At 36.3% G+C, this 19,717-nt stretch overlaps 4 protein-coding genes across 4 annotated transcripts in view; 2 read left to right on the plus strand and 2 right to left on the minus strand.

Annotated features, from left to right (window-relative positions):
- Nucleotides 1-75: 75 nt before the first annotated feature.
- On the minus strand, nt 76-8,604 carry pomt2 (protein-O-mannosyltransferase 2). Its single transcript, XM_056768783.1, has 21 exons — nt 8,138-8,604; nt 7,981-8,065; nt 7,776-7,880; nt 7,574-7,682; nt 7,344-7,452; nt 7,104-7,263; nt 6,696-6,802; nt 6,533-6,615; nt 6,340-6,449; nt 6,067-6,133; nt 4,072-4,132; nt 3,888-3,966; nt 3,421-3,572; nt 2,998-3,089; nt 2,817-2,893; nt 2,354-2,425; nt 2,215-2,274; nt 2,029-2,134; nt 1,794-1,934; nt 1,442-1,553; nt 76-1,329 (listed from the first exon to the last, which is right to left on the minus strand). Exons 1-21 carry the CDS (start codon nt 8,452-8,454, stop codon nt 1,224-1,226), a joined length of 2,310 nt encoding a protein of 769 aa, XP_056624761.1. The 5' UTR covers nt 8,455-8,604; the 3' UTR covers nt 76-1,223.
- Nucleotides 8,605-8,883: 279 nt separating this feature from the next.
- Nucleotides 8,884-10,105, minus strand: dtd2 (D-aminoacyl-tRNA deacylase 2). The gene is made up of 4 exons (XM_056767912.1): nt 10,000-10,105; nt 9,710-9,838; nt 9,543-9,612; nt 8,884-9,464 (listed from the first exon to the last, which is right to left on the minus strand). Exons 2-4 carry the CDS (start codon nt 9,821-9,823, stop codon nt 9,142-9,144), a joined length of 507 nt encoding a protein of 168 aa, XP_056623890.1. The 5' UTR covers nt 9,824-9,838; nt 10,000-10,105; the 3' UTR covers nt 8,884-9,141.
- A 173-nt stretch (nt 10,106-10,278) lies between these two features.
- On the plus strand, nt 10,279-13,728 carry nubpl (nucleotide binding protein-like). Its single transcript, XM_056767911.1, has 11 exons — nt 10,279-10,420; nt 10,743-10,890; nt 11,400-11,434; nt 11,556-11,646; nt 11,743-11,782; nt 12,241-12,331; nt 12,449-12,542; nt 12,749-12,834; nt 12,972-13,092; nt 13,194-13,276; nt 13,493-13,728. The coding sequence occupies exons 1-11, from the start codon at nt 10,289-10,291 to the stop codon at nt 13,553-13,555; spliced, it is 984 nt and encodes a 327-aa protein (XP_056623889.1). The 5' UTR covers nt 10,279-10,288; the 3' UTR covers nt 13,556-13,728.
- Nucleotides 13,729-19,247: 5,519 nt separating this feature from the next.
- Nucleotides 19,248-19,717, plus strand: part of arhgap5 (Rho GTPase activating protein 5) — a 32,485-nt gene continuing 32,015 nt past the window's right edge. The window contains 1 exon segment of the mRNA XM_056767531.1: nt 19,248-19,500. The gene's annotated coding sequence lies outside the window, so the exon portion shown is untranslated.

Below are 19,717 nucleotides of genomic sequence, written 5' to 3' on the forward strand. Positions count from 1 at the left end.
ATACAGAGACTTACTAAAAGACAGTTTATTATCACAGTTATTATAACAAATAAGTATTTAGTGTAGTATTTCAGTTATTGTATTGGTAAACAACCAGATGCAAAAATATATATATATTCCATTGGAACTATGATGGTCATAATATGAAAGTGTATTTTCTGTGTTACTGTGCGGTATCATTGTACAGTAATGGTATTACACATAGCAAAGATGGTTGATTTTAAGTAACTGGCATTAATAATCATGATTCTAATATAAAGGGCAACAATGAATAATAGCCAAACGATTTTTGTTTTAATCTTGCATAAGTTGCTGCTTTTATATTTATAACAACAGAAATGTGTTGTGTAAATAAACATGTCCTACCAATTGATACTTCTGCAGTTTTAAAATATTGTTAATATTACAACTTATTGGTAAAATCCAATTGTATTTGAGAAAATACACTACATACTGGGATGAAAATGGAAATTCATTTTCTAAGACTTTCACCTCTACTCTTTGAAAAGTAAAGCACACGGGGATAAAGAATTGCAAGCAGACTGTTGATTATAATGCAAATTGAAAGAGCAAATAAATAAGTAGGTGTCATAAAAGGGGAAAAGTGCAAAATCATTGCTTCTTAAGAGAAATGGGACAATAGCTTAAAGGGACAGTTCACCCTAAAATAAAAATTCTGCCATTATTTACCCTCAAGTTGTTTCAAATAAATATAACTATGTTAAGAAGAATGCTTGTATAACGAAAACTTTTCTTTGCTTCATTTTTTTGTTTAACAGAAAAAACGATTTTACAAGAAGACATGGTGGCCAAGATTTGTTGGAAGCTACGATCACCTAGACAAATTGCTTGTGTGTATAAACATACATGGCAATAAAACACTTTCTGATTTAATAGTCTACAAACCGGGAAGGCACTTTATTGCTTATTTCATTTAATATCAGTCCAAATGTATTTTAAATTCAACTGTAGTGTAAAATACTACTTCAAACACTCATAATGTTTTCTAACATAAAAGTAAATACTGTCATTCAGCAATGAAATTACAAAAGGTGTAATGAAAGTAAACCTACAAAGAGAAACACTGATAGAATCGGTCTATATTCTTAAAATGTTATACTTCATGTAAGAAAAATGTCTGTCTCCACTTGTCAGTCAGTTATGTGTAGCAGCACTCCAAAGGTAACAACGGAACTAGTGTCTCATCAAGTTTCAAGCAAAGTCTAAAATTCCCAGGAGTCCAGCCACTTGAGACCTGCCATTGAGGAGGCGGGGTCATCTGACAGCGGCCCACTCATACCATAGGAGAGTGGGTGGAAGAGGTAAAAGCTAAACATGGTAGAGAGCGAACAGTCGTGGTTTTAATAATCTATATAAAAACTTCAATGGTTCTCAAAGTGAAATTAGGTAAAGATTAAAGAAAAGCCTAAATGAGCCTTACCTGTAGATTAACCCTAAAATGAGTATTGAGTGACCTCCTCTCCAGAAATAATGGGCAATGGATGGCCTAAATATGATGTCTAAATTCTTCAGGAAAACGTCCAGTGTAATACCTTAAATTAAAAAGTATTTGTGTTAGAATTTAAAGTTATAATCTGACAATTTGTCCTCACCATATACAGGCTAAGTAAGTTTTGTATGAAACCTTATGGAAGCAAATGGCATTATGATTTTAATAAACTCTGTTATACATTATCAAAACACAACTGATAATTTCCTCCCTGAACACACAGTTGTACAGTATTTGTGATATACAAATACTGGATATTTTGCTTCAACATTTGCCTTGATACCTGTAAGCATACTGCTAAACAGCATTGCTGGGAAGTAATGGTGATAGTAGAGTACGCGACCCATGATGTAGAAGGGTAGATAGTGTAACATCCAACCCAGAAACAAAATTCCTCCACCCTTCATCAGAGTGTTATAGCACACTGAAAAAAACAGATCAACCATTTTAGACCCTGATGATGTGAACACTTCATCTGAATTATAATTGCCTCATCTCGAGCAACATGATCTGCTCACCTTTCCTCTGCTCCTGCAGCTCCACTCCTCTCTGAACTGCCACTGCCAGCACTGTTGCCATGACAACAAATAGACCCAGGCTGAACAGGTTAAGCCACCAGGTTATCTAAAGAACAAATATAACCTTCACTATGAATGGTCAAGTTGATCAAAGCAAAACTGCAGGCAATAGGAAGATGCACTTACTGGGTTTCCCAGGAGATAAACACGATACTCTGTCTCATTGACTCCCGAAAACCTCAAACCCTAAATATCAGAACGATAAGATGGGTTTGAATGAATATTAACGCCCGTTTTCGCTGTCAAACAGATTTAGGGGACATACCTGATAATTGATGGGCCAGTGCCATGGCTTTGAATTTACTTCATTGTCTTTGGGTTTCAAGCCACTGTTTCCCTAAACAAAAATAATTCATTTGGCTAATTCTCGTACAATGTACATTGTTTTCAAAGTATTGTTAATGTGTATTGGCCCTGATTAAATAAACCAATAATGACCCTAATACATGAACATTTTTAAAATATGCATATTGTAACTTTCCTTTTACAACCTCAGATGTCCAAATTCGAGGATTTTCAGGAAATGGGAAAAACACCATTCATTTTAAATAATTAAATACTGTGTTGTGAAAGTTGATGAGTACTTTTTGATACTTTATATTTTTTAGATGTATGCAAAACCCAGTGAAAAATACAAAGGATAAATAATAAAAATCTTAAAATATGGATATACAAGGTCTTAGAAGTACAGCAGCAATATGCATATTTCTTTTTTAGCAGAATCTTACCCTGATCATTACAATATGAGACTCCCAAAGAACCTCCAGGAAAGTGGGTTTAAGCACAGACAGACTGATGTTTGGCACTACAGATAAAGGAAGACATCACATATAAGCACTTGAACATAAGATCCAACAAATGGCTCATTTTTAAAAACTGTTTTTAGATAGAAGCATTATTTGGGTGTACATTTAGGATTGATATGATCCTCAATGTTCCACTGCGAGTTGGGGCTTTCTTTGACATAAGGACTACATGTGACTTCCACTTGCTCCCACCCCCTGAAAAAAAGTAATAAGTGTATTCTCTCATTCTATTATTCAAAAAATGTAACATACAAACTTATTCCTTTTCAAACAATGTTTTACAATTTAAAATAATGTTCCAGACAGTTAAAAAATTAGGTATTATGTAATGACAAAAAATGTTAAACAATTTGAAAAACCCATACCAAACTTGTCATTTGTAACAAGCCACACTTTACTTTGAAACACTACTAATGTTCTTACAATCAACCTCATGAGATGCATTCTGGGATGCTTTTTAGACAGTGTTGAAGGAGTAACTTGTAGTTTATGTTTACTCCTTTACTATATGACTAAAGTTCCTCACCACTTAGGGAGGGTCTTTCCAGAAGAGTAGAGCACGCACCCCGTGGAGCGATGGAGAAAACGCACTTTACTACGCAGGACCTTTACTGGATCTCCGTTCTTACCTCCACACACTTCCACCTGCCATAAATCATTAAGATCGCCAGTGCCATTCTGAAAAAAACATTGCGTTTAAAATATGTTGCATAATACTATTAAATACGAAATGATTCATCATCAAAGACAATTTACGGACAATGTGCCATATTCAGCATTGCATTTCCTCCCCATTCAAAGTAATTGCAGTGACGCATCTTTTTAATATCTATTATCTTTATTTCGCATCTATAGATGACACAGACAGTGTCTAATACTTCATGTATGCTTGTAGTACAAGACCATTTTTATAATATTGTCTTTATATTAACACTTAAACTTTGTAATATGTGAACAGCAACATTAACTGAGAAATTTAGCAGCAGTACTTACAATACCGTAACCAGTGACCTGCTGGTGTTTTTTGGTCAGAGGAGCTTTGTGGTAGTGACTGTGAAGATTCCTAGTAGTTCTAATGAAGAGAAACAGCGGTCTTAAACCTCACCATTCAAACTATACTTTCATATTTTTATTCTTACACACAAAATAAATAAAACAGAAAAAACATGCCACTTACTCTTTGTGTTCCAGTCTGATGATGTCCCCATGTCGGACGAGCTCTGGGGTCCCTGTGTAAGCTTGCATAAAACCAACAATGTTTGACTTCTGATTAGGGATGTAACGATTCACTGTGAGCCGGTTGAAAAATGATTATAATATGTGATGAATCAGGGTATCTTTCGTCCATTCCCTCTGCATTTTTAAATCCAAAACACTTTTTAAAATTTCTTTCACAAAATTAAAAAGGAAATTATTAACATTATCTATATTGATTAAAGTGGTAAAATGAAATAATGAACATCTTAAAAGGGTGTATTTTTAATCATAGGCTACAGTACGTTTTATCATAAACAGTTGTAAATGTTGCCAAAAGGGAGAGGAAAAATGCTACAAGGCTAATTTGAGTCTCCCAAGGCCAGTTTTAGATATGTTAGCCTACTTTTTTTAAGCCTGGATCCCTAATATTTTACAATATAAATACGTTTAGGCCACCTGAAAGGCTGGTGTTAAGGGTGTTGTGCTTAAAGAGATACTTCAGGCTTGAATCAAAATTTACCCTCAAGGCATCTTAAGTGAATGTGACTATCTTCTTGAAGAATAATGCAGTCGGAGTTTTAATACCACGTATACTTTTACTTTCAAGTGGTAGAATGGGAGTGAATGGGGGGCAATTTTTTGAAGCTCCAAAAAGTTCATCCATCCATGAAAGAGCAGCACGACACAGCTCTGTGGTCTTAACAAAGGTCTCCTGAAGCCGATCGATGATTTTGCTTAAGAGAAATATCCATATTGCCACTATTAACTATCTAACTTCTGCTGCAGGGGAACGAAAGGCTTGTTTCTTGTTCTTTGATGGATGGAAGCACTTTTTGGAGCTTCCATTCAATTCCAAGTATATTTGTTATTGTAACTCCGACTGCATTATTCTTCAAGAAGAAAGTCACATTCACTTAGGATGCCTTGAGGGCAAGTAAAACATTGGGAACTTTGGATTCAAGCCTGAAGTATCCCTTTAATGGACTGTCTACTAGATGTCTGCACACGGGATCGCTACAGTATGAATTCTTGCAGCGGTGGATGACATTTTAGTATAAAAGACATGTGCAGCCTGATCTGAGGACTGTATTAAGCATGTGCTGCCACGTCCGTGGGGATCAGTTCTCTGTTATAAATTTAATTTGCATGCGTCAGCCCCGAGTTCTCTACACTCAAAAAGAGGGGGAGGAGTTTCATCATCAAACAACACTATGAAATAACATATAAGTGCACACAGGCATTCATATAAAATTGTCATGTGTAATATGTCTGCAAGTGGTTATTAACTATTTTCTTGCTAAGGATCTCATCTGGAAGTTCTGGTAATGCAATAATACTTTGTGTAAATGGAACTGAACGACTATAGTTGGTTAGCAGCATATTTTCACCCCCTATTGGTGACAAACGTCTTGTAGCTCAAGGTTAAGGTCTTTAAAGATGTTCATTCAAAAATGAAAGTTTTTTTTGCTTTCCATTTTTAATTTGAAAATGAAGATGGAATGAAAGGAAGATATCCTGATTGAGATGATTTAAGTCGGTTCCGGTTGAGATTTTAAAATAATCTCAGTATATGTTTTGAACAGCAGGGGCCGCTGTTTTTCTGCAAACTTTGTAAAAGTGGACATGCTGATTTTTCTTTACATTGTAAGTAGGGAAAAGCACAGACAGTACTATTTTGTATATATTAAATAGAATTTTGAATTATTTATTTATTATTTGATTAGTAATTTTGTATAAACTGTAATTAAGTTTTGGTATTTGATAAAATATTTTTTTTATTTAACAATGAAATTCGTTTTTAATCGATTAATTAACATATTCTGTAATAGAAATTCCGAAAAAAATCGTATCGTGAGATCAAAATCGTGAATCGCATCTCATCATGAGCTGAGTGAATTGTTACATCCCTCCTTCTGATTATTAAGCATGAGCAGTAGAGTAAACTTCAATAAATATGTCCAAAATCTTTTCTTACCATCAGAGTCGTCAGGTCTCTTAACCAGCCACAGATTGTTATAATCTTTGTGCATATAGGCTGTCACCTAATAAGAGGGTTGAAATGAAGCCAAGAACAATTCCCTTGAATAATTCGTAGTTGAAACACAACATAATCCTAGTTGTACATACAAGCATTTTAGTTTCCTAGTATATGCAGAGCAGTACACGCAAGGGGAGACTTTAAAAACTATTTTTTAACAGTTATTATTATGACTAATGGATCGATTGGAGAATATGAGAGGAATCTGACCTGCTGCTGCTGAACTCCAACTCCCTCAGGGTAAAGATGCCAGTGCGAATGCAGATAACCTCCTGCTATCCGCAAGTTCTTCACTGTTATGATAGAGCCATATGCCAGATCTGTTAAAACAATGTTGATGATAGATAAAATGATGACTCGGACAATAAAAATGGCAAAACCTGAAGCTTAAATTGACACTCACACTCTGGCATGGAGGCGTTGTGAAGGTTGTTTCCAATTAAGCGTGACTGGAAACCAGAGCTGAAGAAACCATCTCCAGGTCCGCTGTCAGGAAGAAAGTGGCTTTAGTATTTTTTAATCTCCCTGAATTGACGCTTTATAAACTAACAGTGGGTCAACCATACCTGCTGTTCAAGACAATAAAGTGGACAGCAAATATTGTGGTGTACAGGAACGATGGGAGCATTATCAATCCAAAAACTCGAGCTAGCAAGTGCTTTCCAAAATCCATCTGAAAAAAAAAAACGTTTGAATCCAAAACACACAACGAATTTCAGACTAGTGCTGTCACAACATCAGATATAGCTGGTGCTTTATTTTTTTGTGATATAACATGTGTGGAATTAACAAGATAACAGCTATAATATATTTTCACAGTTATTGTCAATACGTGTTACTGTGACACCCTTAATTCATACTATTTATTTAGATCACAACCTTTAAATGTATTATTTGCTAAAGTGATGTTACAAGATATATATATAAGATATAAGAATTGCATGAGACTATACAAACTTATTCAGCACTTATACCAGAGACAACCTGAGGTCCCCAAGTAACATCCAGAGATCCGATACAGTGTTGAGTCCCACCAGCAGAATGACGAACAAACCCACAAACTTGACCCCAAGAGACCCAGAGAGGCACACACCGGTCAGAAGCAGCCACAACCCCCAAGAAAAGCTGAAAGGTCTGATAACAGCAATATAATAAAGTCAGTGTGCAATTATTGAAACATAAAGAAACCACACACACCACAAAGATTCCTTTACCTTAGGCTCTGTGTGTTGAATTTGACCATGCACAGAACAGATCCCATGATGAAAAACATCAGAATAGGATCCAGAAGGATGTACTGAGAAACGGTGATGCAGCCAGTGTCTGTTAAAAAAACAGACAATTTGATAATGATTGATTTGTTATGTTTGCTATTGTATTGTGCCACTAAGGCCCTCGTATTATTGCGCAAATTATTTGTGTTGATGATTTCTATCACACTTACCAAAGATAAGCAGACAGGCCGCAACAAGAGCTGCTGGGGTGGAACTGGACAGCTCCAGGACAATAAGGAAGGCAAAAGGAGGCAGACATGAACCAAGAGCTGCACAAAACTGAACACAAAACAGGTAAATCGCAGGCATTAGAGTTTGAACCTAACGAATGACAGCCCAGCAAAGCATATTTAAAGTGAAAGAAAGGTTTACCCCTCTCATTCCTATGTAATTGTGGTGCTCATATTTGTCCCCTGGTTTTATGAATGGAAAGGTGCCATCATAGCCCGTCAGGTATCCAGCAAGACCGATCAGCATCTATGGTGGTGTATGTTAAAAGTCAGACACAAAAGACTTGACAAAATATTCCAGATTGTATTGTGTACAGCAAGGGGTCTAGATGCATCGAACCCTGTACCTTTCCAAGGGGTGGATGGACATCAAAGAAAAAGGTGCGATTGATGTAATAGCTTCCCATTTTCCCAAAATGCGTCTCATCCCAACTGCAAATGGAACATAATGTCTATTGATCGGGTATTATAACTGGGACGACACTTAAAAGGATCAATACTCACCATACATGTGTAGGTTCGGCGATCTTATAAAAGCGTGTACATACAGACAGCACAACCACCACGACCAGAGTGTAAACATTGTCATTCCTGCAGGGAGATCCGAGAGGTCCATCTCGTCTTGGAAGTCTTTTATATTCCCCATTAGAAGTCAGTCTGATAGCGGGATTGATTGTTATGTTTTTTTTACTGACTCCACAGAGCGGAGAACCTTTGGCGTGGGGGAGACGTTCCCCGACCTCGTTTACCTTGCATGCTTTTCGATGTCTAACAGCAGGTGTGTCTCTTCGTGTGTCATGCTCCTTAAGTCTGTCTTCCATTAGCAGCTTTCTGGATGAAAAGGAGTCATTTATTCAAGGCAAAGAACGACTTCAATTAAACATTCCGTATAGAGTTCATGCAATGGTTCAGGCTCATGAATTTTAGACTTAAATTGTTTGTCCCTTCCACTAACTGTTCTGGATTGTTGGTTTGGGAAGCATTGAGGAATGTTTGCACTCAACTGCCACCTACAGGACAGGAGAAGGCCGATCAGTCCGTGCAACGTAGTAAATCCAATGCACAATACTTAGGTTGAAAACAAAACGTGATGTTTTACCTGTTAAAAACCTTTCACTTGACCTGAGTGCCTAGTAATAATAAACGAATAATAATTACATTTATAGAATACACAACACATACCAAGTTGGTAGGCGATCCCTTTCACACGTAGGCCTATACTGTGAGGTTATTTTTGTTAACTTACTTTATTTACGTTATCCTTACATATATCTGTACTGTTTTTGTATTATTAGCAATTAAAATGTTTGGCTTTGGCATTGTTGTCATTTATATAGAAAAAGCAATAACACACTTGAAGGAAAGACAAATACAGCATGCAACACTCTTGAATATAACGCATAAAACACAAACCTATTTTACAGGCTTTTAAATATATTTAATTCAGGAGTGAAACTATAAAAGTGGTCCGCATTGATCACATTACAAAAAATGTAAACTTTCCACTCTTAAAACTCCATCAGATGAGTATAAGGTCCATTTGTATCTAGCTTCAGGACCTGTCTGTTTCCATAAGTTCCATGTTTCACCTCTGTAAACGTGTTCGTTTTTTGGCAGGCAGAGAGTTCACTTTGACAAAGAGACACAAAGGTGTTATAGAGCTTCAGCCCTTCATCCTTCCCAATGTTACAATGATACTGCATCCCCTTTCCTTTTGGTTTCCCCCCAAGTGTGGCCTGGGGTACAATAAGAACACTGCCAGGTAGTTCAAGGACTGAGGTGTATTTTCCAGTAGATGTCTCACAAAGCTTCATGTTTAGCAATGTGGTCACTAAGAGGAACAAACATGTTATAAAGCAATGTATACACTTAACAGTGTGTTTGTTGATATGCAAGACAAGCAACATACCCATTTTGGGGATTATATCTTCAGTGGCGCCTTTGAAAAAGCAAATGTAGATCACCATCCCTCTATTGATCTAATCAGAAATGCACGTGCTGAGTAAGTTCATAAGACATTTAATCATTCATATATTACATTTCATTCATTGAACGTTGCATGTTTGTATACTGTACCTCAACCCATTCAGCATCAATTTCGGCGTCTGGAGGTTTAACCTGGAGTCGTGCATGTAGACACTGCTGCAGGACCACTCGTGCCTTAATCCCGTTATCTGTTCTTTCGGCCATTGTCAAGAAAAACCGCTGATGACAGCAACAGCAATCATTAACTTAATATTCATGTATTAGATACGAGTTTTAAGTATTACTGTTATAATGTTTATTATTATATAAATGTGCATATATATGATTGAACGCTACGGTATTATTTGACACGAAAAGAAGAAAGTTTCCAGGAAAATTACCTGGTTAACACCTTTGACAATGAACTATAGCACGACTCGCTTCCGCGTGAGAATCCAAACATTACGTCATCAAGAAGCGACAACAGTAGGCAACCCGAACTCGATTGAATCTTCTAGTTTGTGAAATTGTGTTGTATTTTGACTCTCTACTGTGTAATTCTGAAAAAAACTGCATTGCGTTGAGACGAATGAGGAATTAACAGCCACAAAGTGTCACATGGAAACTACACCAGTGTTTGTATTTGTTGTCCTCTGCAGCCAGTTGGCAGTCTGAAAGATTTAGGAGAAGATGGTTAAATTATACGACAGCTACAGAACTTGTTTGCATATATATAAATTTGCCTCAAATAATATAAGCACACCTTTGTGGCCTGGCAGACATCTTCCATTGCTTCAACATAACCATGGAATCCGTTTTAAGGTAGGTATATAACACAAATAAATAACTATCTGCCTAAGGCTTTGGTTAATATCACTCTGATGGTAATGTTATGTGTACCTTATTCTGTATGTGGAGTTCAAATGTCATCATGTATTCACCCTACATGACTTTCTTCTGTGGAACACAAAATAAGATATGAGAAATGTCTTAATGTGTCATACATTGGAAGTCAATGGGGTCCAATTGTTTTTGGTTATTTACATAATGTGTTGAGCATAAATCATTCAGGTATGACATGACTCAAGGGTGAGTAAATGATGAAAGAATATTGTATTATTTGATAACCCTTTTTTCTCTTCAGACGTCAGGTGCTGGTGAGAGAACGTTGCAGGAAAGACAAAGGCAGCTCATGGCACGAGGTTTGCCTAAACAAAAACCTATACCAGGAGTCAAAGAGGTCATTGTTGTTGCATCAGGGAAAGGAGGGGTGGGAAAGTCAACAACAGCAGGTCTCATGTCTTTTACTTACCTTGATAATTGTGACCCTGGACAACAAATCTAGTCTTAAGGGTAAATAAGAGAGCTCAAAACTCTCTCTATTGGCTTACCGCTGTAATGACCCTGAATGCTGAAATTCGAAGCTTTACATAGATACCAAACTTGTATGGGTAATTCTCAAAGAGCAGCCAGCAGCGAGTGAAGTTTGTAGGCATGTTTCCAGACATTTTTGTTTGTGATTTTACTGCATCCATTCACAAGAATCAAGTTTTGATAAATTTACGATAGGAAATTTACAAAATATCTTCATGGAACATGATCTTTACTTAATATCCTAATGATTTTTGGCATAAAAGAAAAATCGATCATATTGACCCATACAATGTATTTTGGGCTATTTCTACAAATGATCTCATGCTACTTAAGACTGGTTTTGTGGTCCAGCATCACAATTTGTTTACAGGCATAATCTCCAAAGTGTTTATGTCTCTTGAATGCTTCTACCTTATTGTCTTCACAGTGAATCTTGCTCTTGGACTTATGGCTAATGATCAGGTAACTCTGTCTTAATCAATGTATTGACACCGTGACATTATTGATATCTCTTCAGATGTACTTTCAATTAAATCATTTCTTTCTATTTGGCTATTCTCACCACTGTTTTACTGGCACGTAGAGTAAATCAGTGGGTCTTTTAGATGCTGATGTCTATGGCCCATCTGTTCCAAAGTTAATGAACCTAAAAGGAAACCCTGAATTAACAGACAGTGAGTGTTTGAATATTATCAACATTTAAAAAAAAAAGATTATAAGATTAACAATAACATATTTTATATATTGCTTATATTGGGTTTTTTTTTCAGACAACTTAATGAGACCACTTGTGAATTTTGGAATTCCTTGGTAAGTACATGGCTAAGTTATATTTGGGGTGTAATAATTTTATCATTGAACTGTCACTGTATGCCTTATGGCATACAAATGCACCAAATGTGGTTAATGGGGATATGAAAATTGATAGTGGTAAATCATTGAATAATAATGATCGATTAATCAAACCTATAACTCTTACTACCTCAGTTTTTTTTTTTTAAATAATTTACTTACGTTTAACCTAAAAGCCATTTTTCCCAGCTTCAAGATTTAGAAGTTTACGGTCATGTATTGGAAACACTCTGGTTCACTGATAAAACATTCAGTGTAATGTAAACATGTGGATGTGTAAAGTTGCAAGGAACATGAATCAAATAGTTACGCACCAATAAATCGTTTATAACAAACGCAACAATATTCTGTAAAACAATTTGCAGTGGTATTTTTTATTTCATGGTGGTAAATAATGCCTGCCCTGTCTTCTACAGTATGTCAATGGGGTTTTTGGTTGAAGAGGTTGCACCAATTGTGTGGAGGGGTCTGATGGTGATGTCAGCTATTGAGAAACTCCTTAGGCAGGTGTGTGATTGGATTTATACATTTTTACATGATTTATTTGTCATCCTCATCCTGTGCCAAAAAGATTTTTTCAAGGGTGGCCTTTTCGTAATATTTTCCTGACTTTTTCCTGTGTAGGTAGATTGGGGGCATCTAGATTATCTTGTGATTGATATGCCACCAGGAACTGGAGATGTCCAACTGACTATTACTCAGAACATACCAATAGCAGGTAAATTAATATTAAGGTTTATTTAGTCATAGCCTGATATTCAGTGACAGTGTCTATATATGCAGTCCGCTTAGTATTGTAACATAAAGCAGATACACTGCAGCCAACCAAGAGGCATAGTGTCAGTCTTAGAGCAATGGATTTTTCTGCTATACCTGAATCTCTTCTAACAGGACCCATATTATGGTCTCGCCCTCGCTTTTCAGGTGCAGTTATAGTATCCACTCCTCAAGACATTGCTTTGCTGGATGCACGCAGAGGTGCAGAGATGTTTCGAAAGGTTAACGTTCCGGTAAGTATAATTTCTTTGATTCATTTGAAACCATTTTAACATATGAAGTAAAAAACATATGTTGAGCAGCGATCTTGTGGATTTTATGTTGTGATGCGCCCTCTATATCTCCATTAAACAGGTTTTGTTCATTTTAGGTGTTGGGCCTGGTTCAAAATATGAGTGTTTTCCAGTGTCCCAAATGCAATCATCAAACACACATTTTTGGCTTAGATGGGGCTAAAGAGCTGGCTCACACCCTTAATGTGGAGTTGCTTGGTAGGATTGTTCTAACATAAATATAACATTTTTAACAAAAAGAAAATTAAGCAAAATTTTAATTATCTATTCGTAAAGTCTTGGTTTTCTTTGTTCTGCAGGAGACATTCCACTGCATCTCAACATTAGAGAGACATCAGACAAGGGACAACCTGTGGTTGTGTCTTCCCCAGATAGTCCAGAGGTAAATGGATTATTCTACACTTCTGTCTTGCCTTTCATAATTTTGCTGCTTATAAGGTTCATAAGGTTGCATTGGTAAAAAGAGTTAAGATTTAATAGCCTTGATTGAAACAGCCCAGGGTGCATGTTGCCATGCCAGAAGATATTGAACATGTGCTGATAGAGATTGTTATGAGTGAGCATGTACTCCATTAGATTGTTATGCTCTGTTTTGCAGGCTGAGGCTTACAGAAATGTTGCAGCAGCAGTGATTCGACGACTGGCCGAGCTTTCAAGATGAATGACCTCCAGATTAGATGTAGGCTTTGTGATTTGAGGAAATGATCAGTATTCAGTTTTAAGACATCTTCAAAATCATGCATCTATTATTTATATGCCTTCTAAAATATAGTTATTTATATTCTCTTTATGTACCAACATTCAGTGTGTTATTAAAACATGTTTTAAAAATCATTTTATATTTTAACATTGCTGAGATATTTGTGATAGTTGAACGCTAAGTGGAGACTGAAGGGACTCTTTTATCTAACTTTCTTTGCTTTGAGTGCAAGTTGTGTTGTGGCTAGGCCTCAGAGAGCTCTTGGACCTCATCACAGTCCTTAATTTGTTTTCCGGGGTCTCATTTATAAATGTTGCATATGCACAAAACGGGGCAGGTAACGTGAGTGCGCCAATTTCCACGCAAATGTTGTGGTCTGTTAAAAGCAAACGGGAGAATGTTGGAGACAAGGGCGACACAAATTGGTGAGTAAGTGAACCCCATCTAGATTGCAGCAAGTAAGTGTGATAAAAACGATTAGAAGCATGCCTCACACATACGATTTGACCTCATATCTTTTAAAGATTATCACAAAGATTAAATCTGCAGAGTTATTTTCGCATGAATTGATAGTTGTTTCATGCACCTTCTTGTAAAATCCAACTCAAATCTCAAATAAAAATTATATCTAAATATTTGATCAGCGCTGTCACCCTATGGGAATACAGGACAGCATCAAACACGATAACTGCAGATCACAGTTTAAATAAATAACTAAGTATATTTTCCTTAAATAGTATGCATAATCATCAAATATTAAAGCATGGAAATATAGCCGTAAGCTCTCGCACAATTGTTTTATGTCCTCGTTATATGTTTATAACAAAAGCGAATGAAGAAAGATTCGTGTTAATAATCAGTCTAAATGCTGTGAACATATAAATGCTGCAGAAACCTTCGTTGGCTTTAATATAATTATAATCATACTTATGATTAATAATTATAACAATTATTTATTTGTAAATCTCAGTGAATCTCATGTTCGGCCATTTGTAATATCATTATGGTGATAAAGCATGGGATCGGGGATTTTCGGCAGTTTTACATCATTTTTTGTTATTTTTCTATGGCATCTGATAGCGGGGGCACGTGAAGAAGGCCTCGATATTTCATTTCATTAATATTATTTATGACTCAGCTATTATACATGAATAATTATAAGTTTTATATAATATAGCGGTTTTTAAGCAGCTTCTCGAGCCATTTTACACAGTATGATAATAATAATAAAAATGATTCAAACTAAACTAAACATTTTAATTATTTCTTGTTAAAATGGCAGACTTCATCAGTAACACTACATGGCCTCGATCTTAATCTATCAAAGCAAGGTTTGGGAAGATGGTTTTATTATGAACAACAAAATAACACAATTAATGAAAAAAATACACTTACACATATAGGCTTATTTAAAGACTATTATTCGTAATCGACAAATTAAAAGATGTGTAAAAATGCATTTATGAATGTGATATTTAAATTATAAAATAAACATTAAATAAGCATCATGAGTAATTAACATTAATTAATATCTTAAAATAAAACCATTGATAGGGTCCTATGTGCTTTTTCAGTGTCAACATAAATTCTCTGTGCCCGTCTGATTTGTGTCTGTGATCACATCAGTTAAACTGCACCACCACCTAGTGGCTAAAACTGAAATGACCTTTTATTGGTAATTCCACGAGTGGCTCTTGCAAGTTATCAAGATCTGTTTCACATTTACTTTTCCAACAATCAGACTTGATTTCCATTGGCATTTTCAGCTTTATATGTTGTCTTTGATGGCAAAAAGTATTGGCTGTTACAAAAAACAACATAAGATTACACTGCAGAAACTGAACTTTAAATGGCATTTATTCATTTTCATTGCTAAATGCTGGTCATATGTGAAATTGCATAAAATATTGAGTTTAATTTAACTGCATACATTAATTAAATGTTAAACAAATAAAAAATGTCCAAAAAATGCTCTTTTTGTCTATAGAAGTTAAGCAGCATCAGAAGTGTCTTTATACTGACATGGCTCAGAGCAGTATATCAGATGTTATATAACAAAACAAGCATATGATGGTTGATTATAGCCCTTGGTATTTTAAAAGTGATTTGATTAAGTTCATTAAAAACGCCATATTCTTATAGGCCACAGAGATCAAGCTAAGATGAATTGTTGAAATTTTAGATTGAAAACAGAATAAATATATTAAGTGAGGCATCGCTGAAGGATGACCGATAAGCTTGAATTAATGATTTTATAGCTGTTTTAGTTAATCAAGACTTTGAATATACTTGTCTTAACGGCATGACTAACAAAACAGTTAATAATTGAATGGAAAGCGATCAAAGTATTATAATATTCAGAGAAAACTGCTAAAGGCTGCTAAATGTAACAATTACTTTTCTGAAAAACACAGTCTTTGTCTACAGCCCTTGCTTAGACTTCTCCACACATGCCGCATCAGATGGCTTTTAACCAGTGCACAAAACTGAAGATTAATGCTGTCTTTGCCTAAACTGGCTGGCCGACCCTTGGCCAGGTCTATATTAAGTCCCACCTTCAGAATTGGTAGGACCTTGGTAATGCACGTGTTGCCCTCTCTATAACTGATACTGCATTGATTTAGATACTGCATTATTATTTAGTTTTCACGTGTCTTGTCATGCTGTTAGTCTCTAACATTGCTGTTGGATGACTTTATATCACTGAGGTATGATTCTGTTGAAATTCAATAGAGACTGTGCAGAAATGCTGATTAAATGAAATTTTGGAATAGTTTTGGAATAGTTTTTCTCAGGGCTGTATCCACATTAATGCAACATGTTGCATCTTGTATAAAAGTCCATATTTTTACAATACAAGAAAGCTGTCATCAATATAAGAAAGTAAAACATCCATAAATTTGCATGAAATCTCTCTCTCTCCTAGTCAAAAGGCTTGTCTTTAGTGATCCGGAAACCCGGCCCTTCCCACAATCCCAAGCGTGAATCCATAACCATGGCAATGTAGCTGTGCTGCTGCTCAGGGTAAATAGCAGCAGCAGCTGGTTCCAATTGCACCGCAGCACAGGGGAACGGGGCAAATGTGTAATAAAAGGAGGTGGTGGATTGAAGGTGGTTTTGACTCCGACTCCAGCATTTACAATAAACTTTGGTAGACATACTTCTGATCTGTATCGGCTTATTATAAAGAAGGAGTTAAAGCTGTTTTTCATGCTAAACCAGTAGTTTGAGTACTGAGGGGGTATTTATCGCAAATTAACTTGAGGGATACACTTCCTGTATGAATGTGTTTTTTTACCTCTGCTTACCTCATGTTAACAACTGTAAATCCAGACTGCAATGACTTGCTTTATCTTGCAAAATGAGACCCCACACAAAGGGTGTGGACACCGGTACTGCTCAGCAAGACTTCGAACGCATCTAAGGGGTGCTGGAAGGGGATTTGGGGGTGGGGGAGGGTAAATAATTCATGATGTAAAAAAAGGGGAGATTTAAAAGAGGCAGAGGCAGAGACACATTAGTGAGGGTTGATGTGAGGCCTGAAGCTGAGCTTTTGATGTGTACAATGTTTTGTGAGCAGCAGCTTTCACACTAATGCATTTTAATTAACAACATCAATTGCTAGTCTGTATACAACCTGCATTAAACGGTGTGTGGGAAGCTGTCAACTGTTACAGAAATGAATGTCGGGCTGTCTTTGGGCTAGTGTTGCTGTTATTAATAACATGCCACCCTGCAAAAACTCATTCTTTGGGAATCTACGGGATGTAACAAAATCGGAAATACAGTATGTGAATGAAAATGCGCAGATTTCAAATATCTTGCCTACCTTCATTGTTTGAAATATGAGCAGAAGATGTGAAGATGTGAATATGATTGAAACACAGCTGATGATATTCAGGAGATCTTACACGAGCTAAGAATTAGCATTTGTCTTTGGGGCTATAAAAAGGATGGATTAGATAATATTAGAGTGCCTGATTATCATTGAAGGACACCAAAATGAGCAGCGGAGATTCATACAACATCCTTTTGTCATTGAAACGCCAATGGAATCAGTACTTTGGCATTCAGACGCTTCAGCACTCCCAAAGTGAGTTATGCTCAGCAGAGTTTGCGAGAAGATATTAATGGAAATGAATAATGGGCGTGGATGCTGATGCCTATAACATTTGAATGTCAAATACAAAGACAATCATGACTGATGAAATTCACTCTGCAGGCTTTTAAATGCAAAACAATTCCGCTCTTGATAATACACCGTAGATCTGGATCCGTAGTTATGCGAACATGATTCTATTTCCAGTCTTGACATTCATGATGACCTGCAATGCATTAATCTTAAACAAAACAATGCTTTTATAACCTACAAGTTTGGATGACCATTTGCCTGTACGGAAGGAGAAACTTGACATTTGCGCTGTTGTTCGATTCAGGGAGGGGCTGGGCACTGACCACACATAGGCGGTCTCTTGGTAACAGATGTTCTCTACACAATTGATTTGGTGGAGATATACTTATTTTATAAAACACAAAGAGTTAGAAATACAATTCACACTTAATGAAAAATCAAAATAGCAATATTTACACACCTCAGTGTGGGCTTACTGTATCCCATGCACCCATGTCTTGTCCTTATAGTTGGGACCAGGGGATCCTTTTGCCTAGCACAAAACATGTATTTTTTAAGAACGTATAGGACACGACTCTATAGAATGCAGTATAAAAACAAATAATAATATTATGTAATTGTATTTAAATAATAAAAAAAGTGTGCAGTTGGTAAAAGTTTGCCCATTCAAAAATGTTTAATCAGTTCAACTAAGCTCACAACTGCTGTTAAGAATAAATGAAATTAATTTGATATTTAACATTGTGCACTGTTTCAAAACAACTTGACATGAAAAGAAATAAAACCCAAAATATATTTAGTTTACTTAGATAGCAAACAACGTGGGCCTTCAAAACAAAAATGTTTTCCCAATTCTGTGTGTAAAGGAAAACAGCAGAAGGTTGTAGATTATGAATACTATACATGTGTTCATTGGATAGTACACCTTTGACATTTCATGTTTTATTAACGGTATAAATGGAATATAAAACAGGTTATAAGAAAAGCATTTAACTTAGAGAAAAGTGCAAACAGGACTAAAGTGGGCTTCTTAATCTAGCGTGTTTTCATTTAAATTGAAACAATAAAAATGTCCATCTTTACATTTAGAAAACAGTTGTTTTAGTGAAAGAGGTGCATATACTGTATATAACGTAAACTATAGACATGCAAATAGATACAAATAGGATCAACTTAAAATTGAACCAATAAACTGGAACCAATATTTTTTTAATTAATAAATAAACCTTTGGAATTAACTTAGATTTGACACTTGATCATACCTGGAAGAAAACTTCCACTTGACTCATATGCATCCAAGCACGTACGTTATTACAATGTTAATACACAACAGTGCCTCTTTAATAGTTTATTCCTTGACCTCAATCGTTACCGTAAAAGACAGGTCACATTAAGAAGACATCACACAAATCCACAGAAAGTATCTATTTAACCTACATGATCAGAGCCAATCGTGAGCGCGCAACGTGCCCCCGCGGTGAGCGGAATGGAAAAGTTAGTGGGGAGAGAGTGAGAGAGAGCCGGATCTATCCGTCGCCATTACTGACTGGAATGAGAGGGGAGGGGATGACTCTCCGGTTACACGCATACCACTCTTACTGCTAGAAAACCCCGAAAACAGTCGGTTCTGGAAATTCGCAGACTGTTCCAATCACACACGGATAAAAAAGGAAACCTGGATTTTATTCTGGGACCGAATCTGTGGAAATCAAGGGAAATAGTTGGAATGCCACCTCCTGTCTATGGTGTCGGGAGCTGGGAGCGACCATGTTAGGTAGGGGAATGCACAGGGAGTTTCTATAATGCTTCTATGGTTTACTTCACCGAAACCACTTCGATCGGTTAAATGAGGCTCGCAGTTCCATTTGAAAGCGGTAGTTATGTAACGTTAGCCTTAGTTAATCGCTGAGATTGGTCCTCTTCGTTACAGCGCGTTGAATCGGTGTCACACTTAACTAGCGCTGGCTAACTGGGAAGCTAGCGAGCAAAGG

The sequence above is a fragment of the Triplophysa dalaica genome, chromosome 15, assembly GCF_015846415.1.
Source record: "Triplophysa dalaica isolate WHDGS20190420 chromosome 15, ASM1584641v1, whole genome shotgun sequence".
NCBI lineage: Eukaryota > Metazoa > Chordata > Actinopteri > Cypriniformes > Nemacheilidae > Triplophysa > Triplophysa dalaica.